The sequence below is a fragment of the Spermophilus citellus genome, assembly GCF_964194105.1.
Source record: "Spermophilus citellus genome assembly, chromosome: 6".
In the NCBI taxonomy this organism is placed as follows: Eukaryota; Metazoa; Chordata; class Mammalia; order Rodentia; family Sciuridae; genus Spermophilus; species Spermophilus citellus.
Window position 1 is genome coordinate 139,746,710 of NC_138187.1, and position 21,934 is coordinate 139,768,643.

The 21,934-nt window shown below is 31.9% G+C and overlaps 1 protein-coding gene across 2 annotated transcripts in view; it reads left to right on the plus strand.

Moving 5' to 3' along the window:
- The window catches only part of KCNT2 (potassium sodium-activated channel subfamily T member 2), a 362,366-nt gene that overhangs the window by 322,224 nt on the left and 18,208 nt on the right, over window positions 1-21,934 (plus strand). Inside the window, exons 25-26 of one of the 2 annotated variants that reach the window (XM_081298140.1) lie at window positions 5,343-5,363; window positions 14,848-15,148. In XM_081298140.1, coding sequence (XP_081154266.1) covers window positions 5,343-5,363; window positions 14,848-15,148 — 322 coding nt within the window. The remainder of the gene's footprint in view (window positions 1-5,342; window positions 5,364-14,847; window positions 15,149-21,934) is intronic. The other variant, XM_081298141.1, reaches the window with a different exon arrangement.

Here is a 21,934-nt window from a genome sequence, read left to right on the forward strand (position 1 = left end):
CCATATTACATAATTTCATTCATAGGAAATGCCCAGAAAAGGCAAATGTATGGAGACAAAAAGTATATTAGTTACTTACCCTAGTTTTGAGTACTGTGATTGCTTTGCTCAGTTCACATTGGATACTAACCTCATAGACCTAGAAATAAGATACTGTGTTAGTTAGCTTTTGCCACTATGAGTCAAAGACCTGATAAGAACAATTTTAGTGGAGGAAAAATTTATTTAGGCTCCCAGGTTCAGAGGTCTCAATCCATAGATGACCGGCCTCATTGTTCTGGACCAATACAAGTCAGAACATCATGGCACAAAGGTGCGGAGGAAGAAAGCAGCTTAAGACAGCCAGGAAGCAGAGAGAGTACTCTTGCTCATCAGGGACAAAATATAAACCTCAAGGGCACACCCCCAATGACCTGCCTCCTCAAGCCATGCCCTACCTACAATTACCATCCACTTAATCCATTTGATAAGATTAATGCACTGGTTAGGTTAAGTTTCTAATAACCTAGTCATTTCACCTCTAACTCTTCTTGCATCCTCTAACAGATGAACTTTTGGGGGATACCTTATATCTAAACCATAACACTATTTTTTTCATTCTAATTAATTAAAACAAAACCTGATTCATAGAGACTGCTGCCAAGTATTTCCTTGTACAAGCAATGCGTCCACATTCTTACTAAAAGCTTTTCTCATAAACATTATATCAGAATAATGTGTTGTAACTAGTGCACCTAGTCAATCAACAACCGTAACACTATCCCTAGGACCAATAATAAAATTGAGCTTAGTACCAGAAATTATTCAAGGCACTTCACTTACGTGAAGCAGAGGGAAGTCAGGGGAATGAAGATGAACAGTAATTGGACAAGTGGAACTTATTAGCATGATGGGAATAATTTAGAACTGATTTATGGTGGTTTGCACAATTTGGTAGGTTAACCAAAACAACCTTGAATTTAATACTTGAAATTTTTGAGTTACATCATATGCCCAATGTGTTTTAGTAAAGTCATGTATTAAAAAGCACAATTAATGTTACTAGAAAAATAATGTTATGTGAATGAAAATAAACAGGAAATATATTTTTAAAGAAACATAGTTGTAATAGAATACTGGAGAATTAAAAATATAGTATAAGTGGAAAAAGTTTATTATTTTATGTTAGAGAAATTGCTAACAGTGTAAAGTAAGAATTCAAGACATGGGAAACAGTAAAGATTAAATTATAGAGCTAATCCAAGTAGTCTAAGATTTAAATTACAAAATTTCCAAAACAGAAAATGTAGCAAAATTGAAGAAATATCAGTGTAAATTCCAAAAGTAATCCCAGAATTGAAATGTGATAATTACCACATGAGAATCATCACCAAGTGCCATTAGCAATAAGTTAAAAATTCTTATATTGAGATACATCAACACAAAAATTTCAAAACAGTGCAGGAAAAAAGAGGATTGTAAAAGCATCCAGAAAAATGAGGTAGGAGGCTGGGGGATAGGTCATGTTCTAGTCAGCATTTGGGATTTCTCAACAGCAGTACTACAAGCCAGAAGACAATGGAACAAGGGCTTCAAGATTTGAAAGGAATATTGTTTTTAAACTAGAATTCTGTGCTCAGTTAACACTATCAAACTTGCTTAAGAGTAGAATAAATCATATTTCAAATATGCCGAGTCTCTAAAAATATCCTCTCTTGTGAGCTTTCTAAGAAAATGACTCCCAACAAAATCAATGTGTAAACTTGGAAATTAATCATCTTGTGCAGGAAACCAAACATTTTATGGAAACTAGGAGGTAAAAATGAGTCCAAGAGAATTCCCAGGATGTTTAAAACCACCAGAAATAAAGGGAAACTAGGGCAGGCCAGAAGGCTTCTGGGAAATTTCTTTAGGAAGATGAAATCTGCAGAATACCTGATGCATCTTACACTTTTTTTTAAGATTAGGCAATTGTCAAAAGAGTTCAGAATGAATTATTGTTAAGTACATATTTAAAAATGTATTTTGTAATATAATTTTGATTATATTTATAATTTTCTTACTTTAAACAATTCTTAACTCTAGAAATATAACACCTCCATCAACAATAAAAGTATGCAAGAAATAAATACTAATCATATTTTATTTATCTCATCTGTTGATTGTTCTTAGTCATAATACGTTGTGAATTTTGATTCAACCAAAATTATTAAGATGTCAGTGTCTATAGATTGCAGGTATATGTGAAAAAGACTATTAATTCCTATTTTTTTCAAAATGAGAATTCAATAGATTAAAACAAAAACTGAAAAAAAAATAAAGATAAAGAAACAACTTTCAAGCATTTTATATAGAAATATAAGTAGAGACAAACATATCTGGCTAAAAAACACAAAACTGATTAAATCTTCTGAGATGGGAATAAGAGAAATTACTGTAGGTTCCACTGTTTTTCAAAATAAATCATAACATTCTCTGACTAAACTATGCATTTATAACTGATAGTACTACAAATAAAGTAACTGGCATAAAATAGTGATGCTAGACTATTGTTTATTTCTTCAGTTCATCATTCTGAGTGGTTAAATTCTAGTCTTTTCAATGAAGAGCTTTTATTTAATGTCAACATTTCATGTAAGAATCTAGTAGGGGTAAATGAATATGAAAACTAGGCATCGCTTTCCTTGCACTTTAAAGGTAGACTCAGGTTTGCATGCAATATCACTTTATAGTCTTCAGTATTATAGTATGTTAAATGTTGAGTTAAAAATATAAGTCATGTGTCTATTTAGCTGTGCTGAAGAGTACTGAGTAGTTTAGTAGAGAGGTTTAAAAAGACAAATGATGATAAGGAATATTCAGAGAAAATCCTATAAAATTTATAAAAGTACTGGAATTTTATCTGGTTTTTTTCCCCCTATTGGTCTATAAATTGGTGAAGAAAAGTTTACACATATGCAGAGGGTAAAGTAGGAATGTAGGCAGTGACTGGAAAATCAGTCTGTAAAGAACAGGGTACAAATGAATCTGTTGGTACCAGTAACATATCAACATGCCTGGAGAACTTATAACCATATGTGTTTTTACTTAAGGGAATTTTTGCAAACATCAGATTCTCCTAGACTCTCCTGGTTCAAAAAACAAATATCAGGAAACACAAGGACTCATGTTTCTTTTAGAGGATAAGGTGAAACCATATTTATCTCCACCACTCTTTACCTCTTTACAAACAATTCTGAAATCCCTAAAAAGATCAGAAACTCATTTAGTGGCAAAAGTTTCCCCCCCCCCCCTTCGGGGTGGAGGGTAATCACAGATTGAACTCAGAGGCACTCAACCACTGAACCATATCCCCAGCCCTATTTTGTATTTTATTAGAGTCAGGGTCTCACTGAGTTGCCTAGTGCCTCCCTAAATTACTGAGGCTGGCTTTGAACTTGTGATCCTCCTTCCTCTGCCTCCTGAGCCACTGTGATTACAGCTGAGCACTACCACGCCTGGGACCTTAGTGGCAAAGTTTTATCTGAACCATTATCAGATTACTTAAATTTACTTATTCCAATTACAGAGGATATTTATACTTTTCATTGTAGCACTCCTAATGTTTTCACTATAAAAAGCTACCCATTTCTCCATTGGGGCAGCATATGATACACTAACTTCTATCTAAAATCTGAAAAATTCTGAATTAACAAACATACTTATCCCTGTGGTTTTCGGGTAAGAAAAGGTGAAGGTTCATTTGCCTCTAGTTTTACATTATACTAAAAATCACATTTGCTTAAAGTATAGTATAATCAGTGAAAATTTTACTAAAAAAAGAGAAATAATTCATTTGAAAGCATTTTATAGCACCAACATCTTTTATAGAGTACTCAATAAATTTGTAAATCTTAATGTTGCCTTGATTATTGGTCACCATTATAACCAATAAATAGCCTTAAAGAATATGTCTAATGGTCACTTATTAGGAAAGTAGGCTTGCAGGTATAAACAAAGACCTCCATTGTATTTTGCTTTGACCAAAGAGAAAATGAAGAGATACCATTGAAATCTGCCTCTTGAATATTGTGATTTAAGTCCTATTTTAGGAGATCAAAATAGCTTTCTGGACTGTGTAAGTCCCTTAGAAACTATGCAGCTCAACAACCTTTATTTTAACTACTATTAATTTGTAATTTTGACCCAATTATTTTCTGGACCATTTGTGCTAATAAATATCAAAATGTATGTGAAAAGAATGTACATAGTGGAATAGTCACTGACAGGGCAATCTGTCAATCATGTACTCCTTACTATTAAAAAGGAAATTGACATTTAAATATTTTATTAAATTATTTCTTTCTTTTCTTTTTTTAAAATTCTTGCTACCTATTTTTGGTTGTCATTGACTAAATGTTTTTTTTTTTTCCTTGTGGCCAATGTGTCAAGAATTCTGGGATAAATAATGCAAGTAGGCAACAATCAAATGTTTCATTATGCATTTTTATACTTGCAATTAGTAGATAATGCTAGATAATGATTAGATGAGTTATATTACATCAGAGAATAGAGTTAAACATTTTACTTCTTCCTATTTAAAAATAAATATAATTAGCCAGGCCCGGTGGCACATGCCTGTAATGCCAGTGACTCAGGAGGCTAAGGCAGGAGGATTGCAAGTTCAAAGCCAGCCTCAGCACCAGTGAGATGCCAAGCAACTCGGTGAGACCCTGTCTCTAAATAAAGTACAAAATAGGGCTTGGGATGTGGCTCAGTGGTTCAGTGCCCCCTGAGTTCAATGATATCCCCCGCAGAAAAGAATATAATTTTATTCATTAGAATTATTTCTAAGCACGAATTTTAAAATGACTAAATAATTCACTATTATAAGTTGATTGGAAAGATTGATTTTTAGACTGAATATATAATTCAGAATCATATTTATATGTAAGAGAAAAAAGTCAATCTTTGCTATAAGATTCAAAATTAAAACTACTAGCACAGATACCAATACCAATAATTATTATTGAATGTAAATGATTATGTCCAGTACTCTGTTCTAGATATGGTAGCTCCATAATATATTTTTTATTATTTTCTCCTACAAGTACCACTTTTTCTTTCTATCAAATTTGAAAACACAATATTAGAAAATATAAATAACTTGAAAACAACAAATCTTTGGTAAACATTAAAAATAACAGCTTATTTTTCATCCCCCTTTGCTCAAAAACCCTATGATAGAGAAGCACATAATTAGATTATTTAGTATCATGTGGATATGTCATATTGTGTCTGCTCATGATTGTTTCATGTATGTATTGTTAAGTCATTGTCTAAATTGTATTTTGTGTGTTTCTTTTTTTTCCCCTCTGTGTCAGTCTCGAGAAATAGCATCACAAGTAAGTACCTTCTGTTTGTCTCTTTTTCCTAAATTGTTTAATATATGAATTCAAAATGATTAAAGGAACAGAACATTAAAGAATGAATTTGGTATTTCAGAGTAAAAATAAAATATATAATACTGAAGTGTGTTCTCTTCAAGATAGTATTTAGAGTTTCCCTAAAGGAATGAAAGTTAATGTTACCATTCATCCTCAAATGATTTGTATGCATTAGTTCAGTTTGGATTTTTTTCAAATTATCAACATATCAAAACTCTACCTGCTTGAGTAACAACTTAGAAACCAATGAACATAATGTTTTTAAAAGCCTACAACTTTAGTAGTTTTGTTTATTAAATTGACTGTTTAGGCAGAATTGTGCCTTAATAATTAACAGATGTTCATCTTTCACAATTTCAGGGCTAACCTAAGCTGAATTTGAGGCACAAATTGATGTTTTGAAAAAAAAATATTAAGGTTGAAAAAAGAAAATGTACTATTTTTCCTCATATTTGCTATTTTAAAGATTAAATTCTAAAGTGGATTTATGTTTTAATATTTTGTACTAATTAAAATTAATGAAAGCTATTTCAAGATGCAATTATAGTTCTAAAAGTGGTTCAAAAATTAGTGTTACTTTCCTTTTCAAATGCTTGATATTAAACAGATCCTTCTCTCACTTTAATGGAGAACCCTGATGCTATTCTTAGTACAAGCACTGATGAGACACAAAAGCATACAGAATACAGACATGAATTTTAGAAGCTGTTTTACCTAACTGAAGTATCTAAGAATAGTTTTAAGAATATTTTTGTAGTGAGACTATTTAAATTGACTGTTAGCAAATTTTGAGCACATTATGCATTATTATTAACTGTAGTTACCATGCTGTGTGTTAGGTCTCCAACACAAACTGAAAGATTATTACTTTGACCAACATCTCCCCTTTCCCCACACCTCTTCATACCTGATAAGAAAACATCTACTCTTTTTTTTTTTATGAGTTCAACATTTTTAGAGAAGGAAAACATGGGTGAAACCAAATGACATCTACCACGTGGAATAAGCCAGAAAGCAAATATTATTACCATTTTTAAAAAAGCAAACTGAGACTCAGGCATTTGTCAAGGTACATAAGCATTTCCTAAGAAGTGCCAGAGCTGGATTCAGAATTGATTAGTGACACCACAGTTCTAGCCACTTTCTCTTTTCCAGCATCTCTTCTGAGGTCATCAAATGCTTTGTTTGAAATGGGAATTGATGTTTGAGCCCCCAGTGTATGTTCACAAAAGCCATATTTATATTGTTTTGGTCTTTTGTTTATATATTAACTCAGAACATTCATTGTGCCTTTTGGTTACAACCAAGACCTCTATGATAGTGGGTGGAAATTTGTGTTTTGAGGCCTAGGTATTCCAATTTCGTAACATAAAGAACAAACTTGTGACCTCCTCCTCCAGCATCCTGTCAGTCTTTTCATGTACCAGAATCCTAAGTATATGGGATAATTAAGGCAATTTAATAAAACATTTTAAGTATGTTTCTGAATAACACAACTTAATAGAGTTATAGCTACTTTATGAATACTAAACATTAAGTATTACAAATTATCATACAGAAAATTTACTTCTCAGGGTCACCAGTAACTTGTATAACATAGTTGAATAAATGGAAGGCATATGACCCATAATTGAAAACTTCCACAACAGACAATTCTATGGGCTTAAATAAACCAATTATCCCTATTTCTCCTTGTCCTCAGTGTTTCTATAAAAACACATGGGGGAACTGGGGTTGTGGCGCAGTGGTAGAGCATTTGCCTTGCATACATGAGACACTGGTTTTGATATTCAGTACCACATTAAAAAGAAAAGAAAACACATTATGGGATGCACATTATAAATTAAAAAAAAAAACTGTTGGGTGCTGTGACACATGCCTGAAATCTTAGTGGTTCAGGAGGCTGAGGCAGGAGGATCACAAGTTCAAAGCCAGCTTCAGCAAAAATTGAGGCACTAAGCCACTCAGTGAGACCCAGTCTCTAAATAAAATACAAAATAGGGTTGCAATGTGGCTCAGTGGTTGAGTGCCCCTGAGTTCAATGGTATCCCCCCAAATTAAAATAAACTAATACAGCTATTTCATAATAGCCACTAACCATTTTATTCCATGAAAATTACCTCTACCTTGGTTTCATGATACTTGGTTTTTCTATATGTCAATATTCCTGATTTCTAATTTTCCTCCTCCTCACTGCTCCATAGTTTTATATCACTATCCAACTAAGGATTCTGAGATATAAAACTTGAAATTATATGCTTACTTAAACCCTGTTTTTTATTATTGTATCCAATATGCCTTACACTAGTGCTTAATATATATATTTATTGAACTCAGTCACAGGTATTCTCAATATGGAATAATCCTTTTCACTTTGCATAAACTCCATCTTGTGCAATTTTATTTATATTGCCTATGTCAATAATGTTTGTCCTTAACTGCTACTTTACCCTTACTATATATGTTAATGTTTATGGGCATATACCTTGTCTTTCTTCATGGATTACAATCTGTTAAGAGGGAGAGGCATTTAGAGTATAGTTTATTTAATACCTAGAACTACATCTGAGTATATTAAATGGGTGTAGTTCAGAGGAGAAATGTTTTGATAATCCCACAGAGGCAGAATGGAGGCCCCCACCCAAAATTTGGTTCTGATGATGTCACACATGTGAAAAGAAGGTCTGATGAGACTTTTGGAGAATAAGATGGGCTCTCAAACAGTCCCATTAATGGTTTAGGGGAGCAGAGAGCATGAAATATCTTGGCTTTTATTGTGATTGGGGAGGGAATGGATAAGGTTTACTATGCAGAGGGAATATAAACTGCACACTGGCATGAAATTTTTGATGACTTAAACATGCCTTTCTTTAGTCACAATTTAACTTGTAATTATGGTTGGCATGGAAATGGAAGTTTCTTGGAATTCTTTGTCTAATAGCCCTGTGTTGTATATTAGAGAGAAATTATGTGTATATTGGTCAGCGTAAATATGGGACATCAGGAATTATGAAGGTTATAAGGAGTGTTTTAAAGAGTCTTGTATTGTGGCTTTAGTGTGTGAAAAGATACATGACCTTGAATTTAATTTCCTATGAGTCAGGAGATTTGCAGAGATCTTGACCTCACAGTAGGCAATCTGTTTGCTTTCATCAGCTAGGCCAAATAGCCAGACCACAGACAATAGCCCAGAAGTCTATAAAAATGTGTAAATGAAGTCGACTATTATCTAAGACATCTGCTGCTAATATGATTCTCTGAAAGTTTGAGCCATCTGTGCTGATCTTTTAGTCCTGTCCTTTATTAGGGATGTGATTTTCCTGCAAGTTTCATCATATTTAATAGTAATACTGTCATCTATACAATGTCCACTAAATTGATCCCAAGAAACTCCCTAAGTAGACAAAGGATCTGAGATAAGGATCATCATCACTGTGGCATCCAACAAAGCAGCCCTTCCTGTAGGTGGAACAAGTTTGGCCCTGTTCTGTAGGTCCATTTTCCTTTTATCAAGCAGAGCTTGGTGGCCATGCTGAACTTTCAGGGTGCTGAAGCATAATGAGCCACTGAGTGCATACATATTTGAAGGGCTTAAATTTTATATTGGATAGTCAGAAGGTCCTGTGATCCTATTTAGTCAAAGTGATTCTCAGTGTCAAAGATTTAACCTAATTCAATTTATTATTCATGGCATCAGAACATCTATGCCTACTATGGAGTATTTTAGGACCATGATCAATCAATTCATACAATACAATTGTCCTGATGGTCAAGGTGAGATATATCTACTGATCTTCACCCCCCACCCCGGGAATTGAACCCAGGGGTATTTAGCCACTGAGTCATATCCTCAGCCCTTTTAAAAAATACTTTATTTAGAGACAGGGTCTCACTGCCGAGCCTGCTTTGAACTTGAGACCCACCTGGCTCTCAGCCTACTGAGCGACTGGGATTATTAGCCACCGCACCTGGCTAGTCTTTTACTTTATATTTAAAAAGCCCCCTCTCCCGCCTCCCAATAACATAGAAATTATCTTAATTTTAGTGCACGTTCCAAATTTAAGGAACTTTCTTTAAATCTAGTGCTGTCTCTATTCAAAACAGCAATTTGTGCCATAATTTAAGGCTCTGAAGATTTGCCTTCAGATGGAGATGATAAAGTTGTAATTTGGAACCCATGTTGTAGAGGCAAAAGTCACTTGTCTCCCTCTTTTTGTGTTATAAATTCTATTAGGAAATTAAGAGTTTCAAAGTGGAATAAATGACCTCCACTTTGTGCATTTTTTTTACTTATTGTTGTTTATATTAGTGCATTATAGTTATATATAGTAGTGGGGGTTCCATTTTTTGTTTCCTCTTTTGAATCTGTTTTTGTTGTTGCTGCTATTAGTACCTGTTGTTGTGTATACATTGTGACCTTCTCTCTATTGTGCTCATATTTTTAAGCCTCTTCTCCCAGAGCTTCTCAAATTAGCATGCTCAGGGTTATGGGCCTCTCCAATATCAAAGGTTGCTTTATAAAGTTTAAGTACCCTAGGTTTAAACTGTGTTTAAATTAATGTCTTGATTTTCAAAGTTATAAAATTGAAGTGGTAAGTTAATAGAGATTATACCTAATATAAATAAACCTTATATTTATAGACTTATATAGACAGAACCAAAAGACATCTAAGAGAACGCAGAGAGGAAGTATGTCATTTTTAGATGCAGATATGAGGTCAAGATTCAAATAACTTTCTTATTCCACCAAGTAATTAGCTTTTTAAAAAGTTTTTGTTTGAGCTCAAAATTTTTTAATGACTATTACACTTTAAAATTTATAGAATTTACAAAACTTTCATGATTTTTTGTTCAAATTTTTGGGAAAATCAGCATAAGTATTAATGTTACTATTTTATAAGAATCTCAGTTGATGTGTTCAAGGACATAAAACATTCACCTGATGTGGTTGAAATGACAGCCTGGTTATTTAATTCCAAATGCAGCATTTTTTAGACTGCATGATTGCTTAATTATTTCTCTAATTCTGAAAATATGTGTAAATACAAATATGTAAATACAAAACTATTATCAATCTTGGCTTTGATCATACATTACATGAACATACCCAACTGAACTTTTCCAAATTGATAAAGCATATTTCTGTCGATATTTTTAATTAAAAAGAAAAATCCAGTGGACCTAAAATCACTAGCCATGTTAAATGTGGATTTGAATGTAGAAGCTTTGTCAAGTATTCTTATAATTTAACCTTTGTTTAATGGAAAACTTTAGATAGGGATTCTTTTATAAAATGTTATGCTGACACATCTTCAGTAATGTTATTTTCTTCAGCAACAATTTCGAATGTCTTCAATCATAAATCAGATAGCACCATTTTTTTTTAAAGTATCATGAAGCCTATAAAACCGTTCTTAAGGGAGTCATGAATCCAGATTGCAAATAGTCGCTTTCAGACTACTAGGTGAATTGATTTATTTTAAAATACCACTTTGTTCATAGATTGCTCAATAACCTATGACATGAGTAACTACTCAATAAAAAATTGAGAGGAAGTTGAGTCATTTTGTTGTATGTGTTTAGAAAAAACTGCTAGATACATTTGTGATTCTGACACTTTCTACCTTTCTAAAAACCATAAAGTAACCAGGCTATTTTATGCATAAGAAATATTTTCTTATTTAATGTTTTAGTTCTTATTTGCAAAGAGATCTTTTAACCTTTTTCCATCATATTAAGTTTAACAGTTACTTGGAAAATTATATGCCTTTAATCAGTTAGGTTTTTATGTATAAATCAAGGAAACAAGTAGAAAATGACTTCACAAGGGCCTTCATTATGCTAGACCTTAAGTTAAGAGCTCCTTGAACAACCAGAAATTAAGAAGAGCAATGAAGCCTCAAGCTGTTTTAAACCTGATGCTGCACTTAGATGTATGCTCTTACCCGTGAGTCCTCGACACACCTGAACTCCATACTTTTGGTGTTTGAAGTGTAAAATATTATGTCAAATAAAATGAAAGCATTTTATGAGTCAAAAAAGTTAATCTTTTAAATTAATAAGAAAATTGCTGGAATAGGTGTATGAAAAAAATAATGTATATTCTTAGACATATTCTATAAAACATATGCAAATATATTTTCCATTAATATTAATTTCTGATTTTTTCACATTAATGATTATGTTAGGCTACTGACAATAAAAATACAAAAAAAAGTTAAGCCAGATCCTAATTATTCACAGAAATTTTAGAGAATAATCCACAGAAACGGTACAGTATAATAAGCATCCAATTTCACTTTATATACATTTTCTCTTCTTCAGATTCACTAAACTAAAAATGTGATTATAACCCTATGATTTATTGTGAAATATAGTCAGATTCAGAGAAAACTGCACCAAAAATTTATTCTTTCTCCTTTTAATACCCATTTTCCATGGTTACATCACCCCCATAATTTTTTTCTTTTTATTTTACTCATTTTGTCATTCTTTCATAAAACCCCATAAGCCATACAATTAACTAATATTTATTGAGCATTTTCTCTGTCAGGCATCATATTGTATGCTTTTCTTCTATTATGTCTTTGATATTCTCAGAAAAAAAGGTAGGCAAAGTAATAATATAATTGCCATTTTTTAAGATGGGGAAAATGGAATAATCTTAGCATTTGCATGATGTAATCAAGAATACAAGGCTGTTAAGTAATAGAACTGGTATTTAAACCCAGGTCTATCTGAGGCTAGAACCCCTGCTTTTAACTATTCTATCATTCTGATTCTCAGTTCAGGAAAAGGTCCTAAGATGAAGTCAGCATTGCATTTCCCCTACCACATTTCAACTAGATCAAAATGTCATGTTCAAAACAGAGCACAGACACAAGCAGACAATGAATGACATAAGAAAACTAAATGTATAAATAGACCTCTTTTTAAAACACACCCACACACATTCAGTACCATTAATAGAATAACTAATGTTTATTGAAGTTATTGAAATTATGGATTATAATTTTTATTTTCATATTAATATTATTTTATGTAGAAGTTAAAATTGAAATGTTTTCTTTATATATTAATGAATTATATTAATTTTCACAAGACTTCTGTAGGGTTGAAGATGAGTCTTACTATTCTCATTTAATGAGGAGGCTATTCATTTTTGTTATAAAAAGAGATCTGGGAAATATCTCAAGTAGCACTCAAATTTGTGTATCTTAGCTTACAAAAATTGAGTTTACTTTTCATTATGTGATATTGGAAGGATGAAAAAAAAAGGAATACACATACCAAATATGTGAAGAACAATCTTACATGTTTTTAGTTTTGATTACTTAAAATTAATCCCCAGACTATTCTCAATCCTTTTTTATCTAGTTAAGATGAAATTTACCAAGAGATGCTACTTATTTTATGAGTTTATTGAAAAATGTATATGCAATTTTGAATGATTTTTTATGTAAATCATGGTATTTCCTTCTTTGGAGATTTCAAAATGATGACGAAACCCCATTTAATGTTGTTTAACCAATGTGTTAATAAATTTAAGTTCATAATTTGTATGTATACTTTATATCGTGCCTGATACACATGACCAAGGAGACCCATTTACAAAGACAAGTCATGTTTCAACCCCTCCTTGAAAGAGAAACATATTATTACCCTCCTCTGTAAAAATACTTATTAGTTTATTACTTCATCATTTGAATTATAAGTGACATTATATTAGCTTAACATTTTGAGTATTTGGTTTGGAGAAATTACTATTTTTACACATTTGTAGGAAATCAAATTATTACTAAAAGAGTTAGAACTACAGTGTCCAAAATCACTTCAAATAAATTTAAAATTCTGGTGTAACTTTGCAAACAGGTGTTAAATATGAGTGAACTAATATATTTTAATGTCTGGCACAAGTACATATAAATTACTGAGCAAAGATTGATATGCTTTATTGGTAATGTATATTACTCAAGAGTTTGTCTTGTACTTCCACAGAAGAGGATTTTCATTATAATATAATGAAATAAATTCTCAAGTAGGTGAGAATAGAGTTAAACTTATAAAAGTATCCATTTTTGCAAGACCAAAGTATTTAAATTTTTTAATGCTTCCACTTAAGTTTTGCTACATAAAATATGATTTATAAAATTTTTAATCAAATAACCTGTCATAAATATATGAACATTAGATAAATTATTTTGATGTCACTCTAATATAGCACTGTTTCATAAGAGAAATGTGAATGAATATTTGAATTTTTGTTTGAATTTTAATGTGAGGTAATTTCCTAGCTTGTTACTAAATGAGTTGTATGTAAAGCATTGACTCAGCCTCTATAATTTATATCTCATTTAAAGGGTTTTATTGGATCTACTTCCTGACCTTACTTAAGTTGATAATTTAAATTCTATTACTTTGAAAACCAGCAATAAATGTATGTTATAGCTGGAGTATAAGCTTCCATCCAAAGAAGAGAATGCAGCAGATTCATGAATGTAGCTCTTAGGTACAACAGAATTTAGGAAGCTGTTCATTTGCATGTGTATGCTTTTAGGAAGTCAGTCTTTCTGCTTTGATGCGTGTTGCATTTCATATGACTCCCTGGTATGGTGTTGAAAGAGTAACTTTTACTTGTAGAGGAGAGACTCTTACAGTAAAAATCGGATTTGGTAGTAAAAGAATAAGTCAGAATAGGCATTGTGAGTTTGTTCATAGTTTTTCTCTCCTGTGGAGAATAAACTGGTTTAAGTTTTAGTCGTGATTCCACAAAGCATTTGTGAAATATTACTATTTACAACACACTTTAATGTTTCCTGAAATGTTTTAGTATTTTAATCAGAAAAGCATTTTATATGGTAAATAATGAAGCAGGAGTTAAAAATGCATTTTTTGTCTTCTCTTGGGGCATATGAGTTTAAAAAAATCCTCATTTTATAAAGTTTATGTCAGTGTCACCTTTAGAAAGAGCAATAATTTAAAAACGTTCAGATATTAATAATTCTAATAAAACAACTTTTGTAAAAGTCATTTAAATTGCAAGTTAAATGTAGAAGATTTAGAAAATTCTCCTACAAGGACTATATTTGAATGCAGTAATAAAATAATTAGGTTTTTTTGTTTTTGTATTTCAAGCAACTGCATACTAGCTGTCATTTGTAACTAAAAAACACGTTGGGGGAAAAATAAATCTTTTCACAAAAACTTCTATTGGAAGACGTAGATATTTTATGTAGTTCATAACTAAGTTCAAGAAAATATACTTTCTGTAATGCTTTTAGTAAATGACAATTAGAATCAATGGTTATGATTTTGCTCCTTCTACAGAAACTCTCATGAGTAAATACATCACTGTGCCAAGATTTAGCAAATTAATCTTATTTCAGTGCAGGCAATGATCATTCCTAAAATGTCTAATTATTGATATTCATCTTCTTTAAAGTCCCAAATATCTATCAGTGTGGAAGATTGGGAAGACACCAAAGACTCCAAAGAGCAAGGCCACCACCGAAGTAACCACCGCAACTCCACCTCCAGTGACCAGTCAGACCACCCCTTGCTTCGGAGAAAGAGCATGCAGTGGGCCCGGAGGCTAAGCAGAAAGGGTCCCAAGCACTCTGGTAAAACAGCTGAAAAAATAACCCAGCAGCGACTGAACCTCTACAGAAGGTCAGAAAGACAAGAGTTGGCTGAACTTGTGAAAAATAGAATGAAACACTTGGGTCTTTCTACAGTGGGATATGGTATGCTCTTTAAAACTATATGGACTTGTGATTTCTTGCCATTAATAGTTATCAAGTTGATTCTAATTTAGTAAAGAATTGCATTTTTGTTTCACAGTTCTGTTCATGGGGACTAGTGACACATACCTAATTTTCTATGGAAAATTTAACTGATAATAATGAAAGTAAAATGCTAAAAATCTTAGGTATTTATTAGGTTCACTGGGCATTATTCTGAACCCATTATATTACCTTGATTTTAATTTTTACAAAAATTCTTAGTCTACTCTGTTTCCGTTTTAGAGGTTAAAAAAAATTAAGTAACTTGCTAATTCACTTGTTAATGGCAGACATTTATATCTAGGTCTTTCTGGCTCAAAAGTTTTCCTCATACAACCACACACACATTTTCTCCTGTCTCCTGAGATAACATGAATAGGCAAGTGACTGTAGCAGTCATAGATGAATCATAATGTTCTCATGAATTGTGTTTAAATTCTTGTGGTAACAGAAACAAAGTCTTCAAAACCTTTACTTTTTAAGCTTAAATAATGCTTTGTATCATGTACTACAATTGGTCTTGATTGTTGGGTTTCTATGTTGATCTGTGGTTATCAAACAGACCACATAGAAAAGCTTAAATAAATACTGCAGTGATAACTTCAAATATATCATTTATTACTGTGTGAAATTTATTTTAAAAGAAATTTGGTCAACTCATAGAAAAATCCAATGATAAATAAGGCTTTTATTTACATATACCTTGGGTAAACCAGGAGCCAAGATATTGTCAATATCATTTATTAAAACCGCAACTTGAGACAGTGTTCATAGGGAGACATTTTAATCCTTGAATTAGAGTTTAAGAGAAGTGGCCAATATTTATTTGAACAAAGAAAAAACTGTACTGAGCCATGTATATTTTCATAACCCTCATATCTGAAAAGATTGGTGCTTCATTTTTACCCTTGAAGAAGCTGAAGATCTGACTGAGGACACACAGTTGAAATGTGTTGGAGTTAGGATTCCATATTCAGTTGAAATTCATAATAATATTTCACTTATTTAAATGAAGTACAGATTTATCTGTGGTCAGTAATTTTAATATAACCACATTTAGTGCCTTACATTAAGAAGTAAATGAAAAGAAAACAATAGTCCTCATATTAGAAATACACTAATAGCTATTTGCCAATTTGATGATATTAAGTATGCTTAAATTTTTATAGGATAACATCCTATATTTATGTATCAGCTAAGATTAAGCTACTTTTTCTTTCAATGAGAAGTTCTAATAAATGATTGCTTGTCCAAGTTCCAGGTGTGTTTCAAGAGTAGTATTACCTCATGCTGGTCCTGTAAGCAGTGTGACAGAAACAGTTTGATTCTTAGAGACATAAAAATGCATGACCTGAATGCATAGGAGAATCATTAGGAAAATGGAACTTTAAACAGGCACCTTGGATTTTTTAATTCTCTATAATTTATTTCTATTATAATTTGCCAATTTTATGCTCAATAATTCTTACAGAATGGAAGAGATTCTGTCCACATTTTTCTTTCTTTCATCCTTACTCTCTCCCCTCCATCAGTCCATCTATTCATAGACACATTAATCAATTCTACACTCATGTACTAAATACCTGTAATTGGACACTTGGTATAAAAACAGCATTGAGAATATGACATATTAAGGGCTTCTAGACTTTTCCACTTATTTATAATTCACAATAATTTACCAATTTGACAGCCCATCAGATGGCCATCTCAGTATCAGTAATTGTTCTAAGCATTAGAACAATGTCTATTCTGACAAGACCTTTGCATTTATAAAGTTCATATTCTAATATCAGGCCAGAAAAAATTCTTTCCTCTCTGAACCCATTTTCTCATCTGTGAAGATAAAATAATAATAATATCTTTATTTTAGGTTTGTTTTAAGGGACATGGGATAATGATAAAAAGCTTAGCTCAGCTATGGCTTTCACCAACTAAAATAACTATACTGCATATTTGTTTAATTTCTATATTTATGACTGAACTTTACACACAAAAGTAAGAGATTGGGGCCCACCTCCATAGAAAAAAAATGTTTTGCCTCTTTGGTGGCTTTGATTTGCCCACAAGACATAACATGACTTTGTTTAAGTAGGCCTGGCGCTTGGCACAATTAAACAGATTACTTTGACTCACTGGATACAGGATGTAAGGAGTGGAAAAGTAAAGAATCAAAAGAAAATTCTTTGGGCTCTAGTTGGAACCGCTGAGTGTGCACTGGTGGTAGTGACAGAGATATATTTACAACATATATTTTGGACTGAAGATAATGCATTTAATTTGAGTGATAGAAAATTACTAATGGAGTGAATCTGTTAAAAATCTGGATTTTCTTTTTTTGGTTTGGTGTTCAAGACAGAGAAATACAATGTATACGTATGCTACAGTTTGTATTCATGAGCATATAGATTTTAATTAAAGCTGTTAGGAGTAGATGAAATAACCCGCACGTTAAGGACTATTAGAGAATCTCAAATACCCACATTTTTTTTAATGTTAAGGGAAAAAGAGTCTAGAACTGATTTTCCCCCCAAATATGTGTAGTATAATAGTATACTATCAATTTGTTGTACGTTTTGTTATGACTTTGATCTTTATGCCTTCAGAAGACCCTGTGGGACCTGGGTTTTCCAGAGCCATCTTTTAGACTGGATTCCTCTCAGCATAGATAACTTCATTTGTTGTCCAAAATGCTGGACAAATATAATTTTCTGTGTCTTCATGATGTAAAGAAATGTTCAAAATGCTCCACCATTTACTTTCTTGCTAACATTTCAGTGAATGACTTTACCTCTTCCTATCATGAAATCACTCAACTTCCTGTCAAAATATGTACATAGCATTTGAAAATATACATCTTTCTTGCATTTCCAAGTTTCTAAGCAAAGGGACTGTTCCTTTTCCTTTATTTTCAATTTTTTCACTAGTGATGCAAGAGGGAACCTCTTTAAACTGCCTCTGGAATTTTTTGTCAGGATATTAATCACCTTTGATAGATTTTTTTTTCTTTCTAAATGAATAAATGCTTCTACCCAGAATAAGTCAACTCTCTAAGAATCTTCAGTTTCTTTCAGTAGGAAGTAATACTTTGACACAATAATCAAAATTTAGAGATGCTCATTTTTACTGGATTTGACATTGTTTAAAATTTTCTTCAATGGAGAGATTTAAAATAAGATTTGTGTGTGTGTGTGGTGCTGAGTATTGAACCCAGGTTCTTGTGCATGCAAGGCAAGCACTCTACCAACTAAGCTATATTCCCATCCCCCTAAAATTCCATAGATAAGATTGTTTGATTGATGTAAAATAGGCGTTCGCACAGATATTACAATTGAATTCAGGGCTACATGTGCAGTAAATGGCTTCATACACATATCTCTTTGTATCTTCCCAGCATATCTTTGGGATGTATTAAAAAAGTGAGATTACCAAATTAAAGATTAAATGTATATATAATTTTGCTTGTTGCCAAAATTTTCTTCCTTGGGTATGTACCATCTTGCATTTCTACCAACAAAAATATGAGAGTTTCTGTTTGCTTAAAACCTTGTTAACAAAATATGAGGCTTCAGATGTTCTATCAATCTAATAGATAAAGAAAAGCATTGATATCTCAGTGTACCTTCTTATGATTGTGGAGTTGAATAGCTTTTCATGTGCTTAGGAACCATTTTCCATGAACTATTTATTTTCCTACCCAACTTTTATGGACATATTCTTTAGTATTTCTAGAGAGTACTTGAATATTAGGTATAATAATATTGTTTTATATAAGTATAAAACATACATGTATGTGTATATATATATAATCTACATATATATCTATATATGTATATAAGGTAGAGCTATATCTTTCAAACTTAGTCTTTCTTTTCTTCATTTAGTCTTTTTCAATATTACCAACATAATTGTCTATCATTTCCATTAGTACTTTATTGATTTTGAGTAACAGAGAATTTTCCTCTTTTCCAATTTAAAGAGGAAATCTCCCATTTCTTTCAGTAATTATTTGGTTCACATTTTTTATAAGTAAATATCTGAGTGTTTCAAATTTATCTTGATATATAGATAAGAAAGTTAACAAATTTTAATTTTTAACATTCTTGTCCATATTTAGTTATACACCATTTATTAAAACACATTCTCCTCCAATGATTTTACCTCCTGCTTTTATCATATCCTGAATTTATACACAAATTGGGCTTATTTCTAAACTTCTCTTATGTCTATCTGCCTAGTCAGACAAAAGTGCTCACTGTTTTAAATGGCTTTATAGTATATTTTAATATCTGGTTCAGCAATAGGTATCTGCACTCTTCTTTTCAGTATTTCCTTAGTTTTTTTGAATGTTTATTCTTCTAAATAAATTTTATAATTAACTCTTTCCCTCTAGGTAAAAAGCAAATATGATTCTTGTCCTTTACTTTTGACTGTGTCTTCCTGACTCCTTCAAAAATGAACTCTAGTAGTTAATCCTACTCTTCACAATCCTCATTCTTTTTTCTTTCTCCTACTTGCGCTTGTAAGCAAGCAAGAGTTCTTTCTCTATCTTAACAGAACCATGTGCGTACACATCTCTGTGCATGTACACATGCATGTTTGTGTACACTATGTACCCAGTGTTCACGTTTTCTCTTATTTTCTTTATTTTATCAAATGAACCACCCTTTTTGTCTTTACAGCATCACCTCACATTGACTCTTCATACATTTCTTTTCTCCCCTTTTCAGAGAACTTTACAAAACGCAAATGATACTTACTTTTCTTGGTCAATATATGAGATCATCTTTTCCTGGATCCTCTTTCTTGGTCTTCAACATTGTAAACAATGTACTTGCATGGGAATCACCTACAAAATTTTCAAACATGTACAACAATGCTGCACTGGAAGAGACATATTAGAAATTTAATTTTTATATTATGTAAAAAATATTTTTATCTCAAACAGCAAATAAATTATGAAACAAATTTGAAAATTACTTAAAATTTTAAAAAATGACCAATTTGCTGATATTTTCTTTTAAACAGTTGGTATTAATTTCAAAATACAAGTTGTTACTAATGTCATGAGGCATTCAAAATTGTTATAGCTGCTGAATCAAATATTGCCAGATTATCTTTGCATTACCACAGGTTTTTTAAAAGTGAAAAATTACAACTTACACCAAATGCTATCTTGGACTTTCACTTACATAAATGCCATTTTATATGGCCTGATAATTTCATGATTGATTTCAGGATTGAAAATTTGAGAAATGCTGGACTTTTTTTAATAAAGATATAACCAAGCTATAAAAGAGTCTCAACATTATCCAGTTCTTAAATTATGTTTCAGTACATTTTGAAATTTTGATGCATGAAATTTTGATGCTATAAATTATTGCTTTATAGCAATGAAGGAACTGATGGTCATTGAGGTAAAAATAGATGAATTCCCATAAAAGGACATGAAAGGAAAATTTAAGACCCAGGGCAAGATTTTGATAACTGTGATGCTTATAAAATGCTATACATGAATTCTTAACTGTGAAAGAGTGGAGGCACACGATTGTTTACCATTTGAGAGATAAAAACAGAACTTGGAGACATGAAATGCCCTACTCAAGGTGATTAAACAGAAGGAACTGAAACCCTGATTATTGTGTTTATTTATTATCACCATTAAAATTTTGAATGTTTTCTCATGCAGGATCTCCCTCAACAGGTAGGATTGAAATTACTAAAAATAATAGAAATGCTCATGCATGTATTATCTAAGGTAAACAAACCTATCCTTAATATTTTGATTAGATTACAAGTAGTCAATATTCTACTAATAATTCCATAATACTAAATTTCTGAAAACCAAGATTTTATATAAATTTGGCACTAAAACTTCTTCAGATAAAGAAACTGACCCAAACTGCTTGAAATTGTATCTCATATCTCATATATATATATATATATATATATATATATATATACACAAACACACATACACACTATTTATTGTGATTATCATGTTCTACTGAACAAGTATAAATTTTCTGCTTCAGACTTTGCTGAGATGATACATAATGCATATTACATATCTAGTATTATGTTTTAAATATGAAAGATTCAGTTCTGAACTGCTTGTCCCCAAAAGACTTTGAGGAATCCTGTGATATGGCAAAATAGCAAAAATGCCAGTCTTCAAATTCTACTTGCTTCTTATTGAAATATTTTTTTTAGTTATCAATGGACCTTTATTTTTTTATTTACTTATATGTGGTTCTGAGGATCGAACCCAGTACCTCACACATTCCAGGCAAGTGCACTACCATTGAGCCACAGCCTCAGCCCCTTCTTATTGATTTTTAAATGAATTATTTTCAGAATAGTTTTGAAAACCATTCACCTCAGTGTTCATGGAATTGTTAGCTAGCTCTGTGCTCTTGGACAAGGTACTATTTTTCTTTAAGAACCAGCAAATGAGGATAAAAGCCCTAGGCTTGTCATATGATAGTTTTAATTGCCAAGGAGTAAAATTTATGTGATAAGATTTTTTTAGCCAATGTACTTGTTATAGTTTAAAATTGGACTGCTCCCCTAAATGTCATATGTTCAAGTCTTGGTCCCCACTACATCAGTGTCCAGAGGTAGGGTTTGGAGAAAGTGATTAGATCATGAGTGCTCTGACCTCATTACCAGATTAATCTTTGATAGCTGAATGGACCATTGGAAGGTGGAAGAAACTGTAGATGAGGCATGGGTGATGGAAGGAGGTCA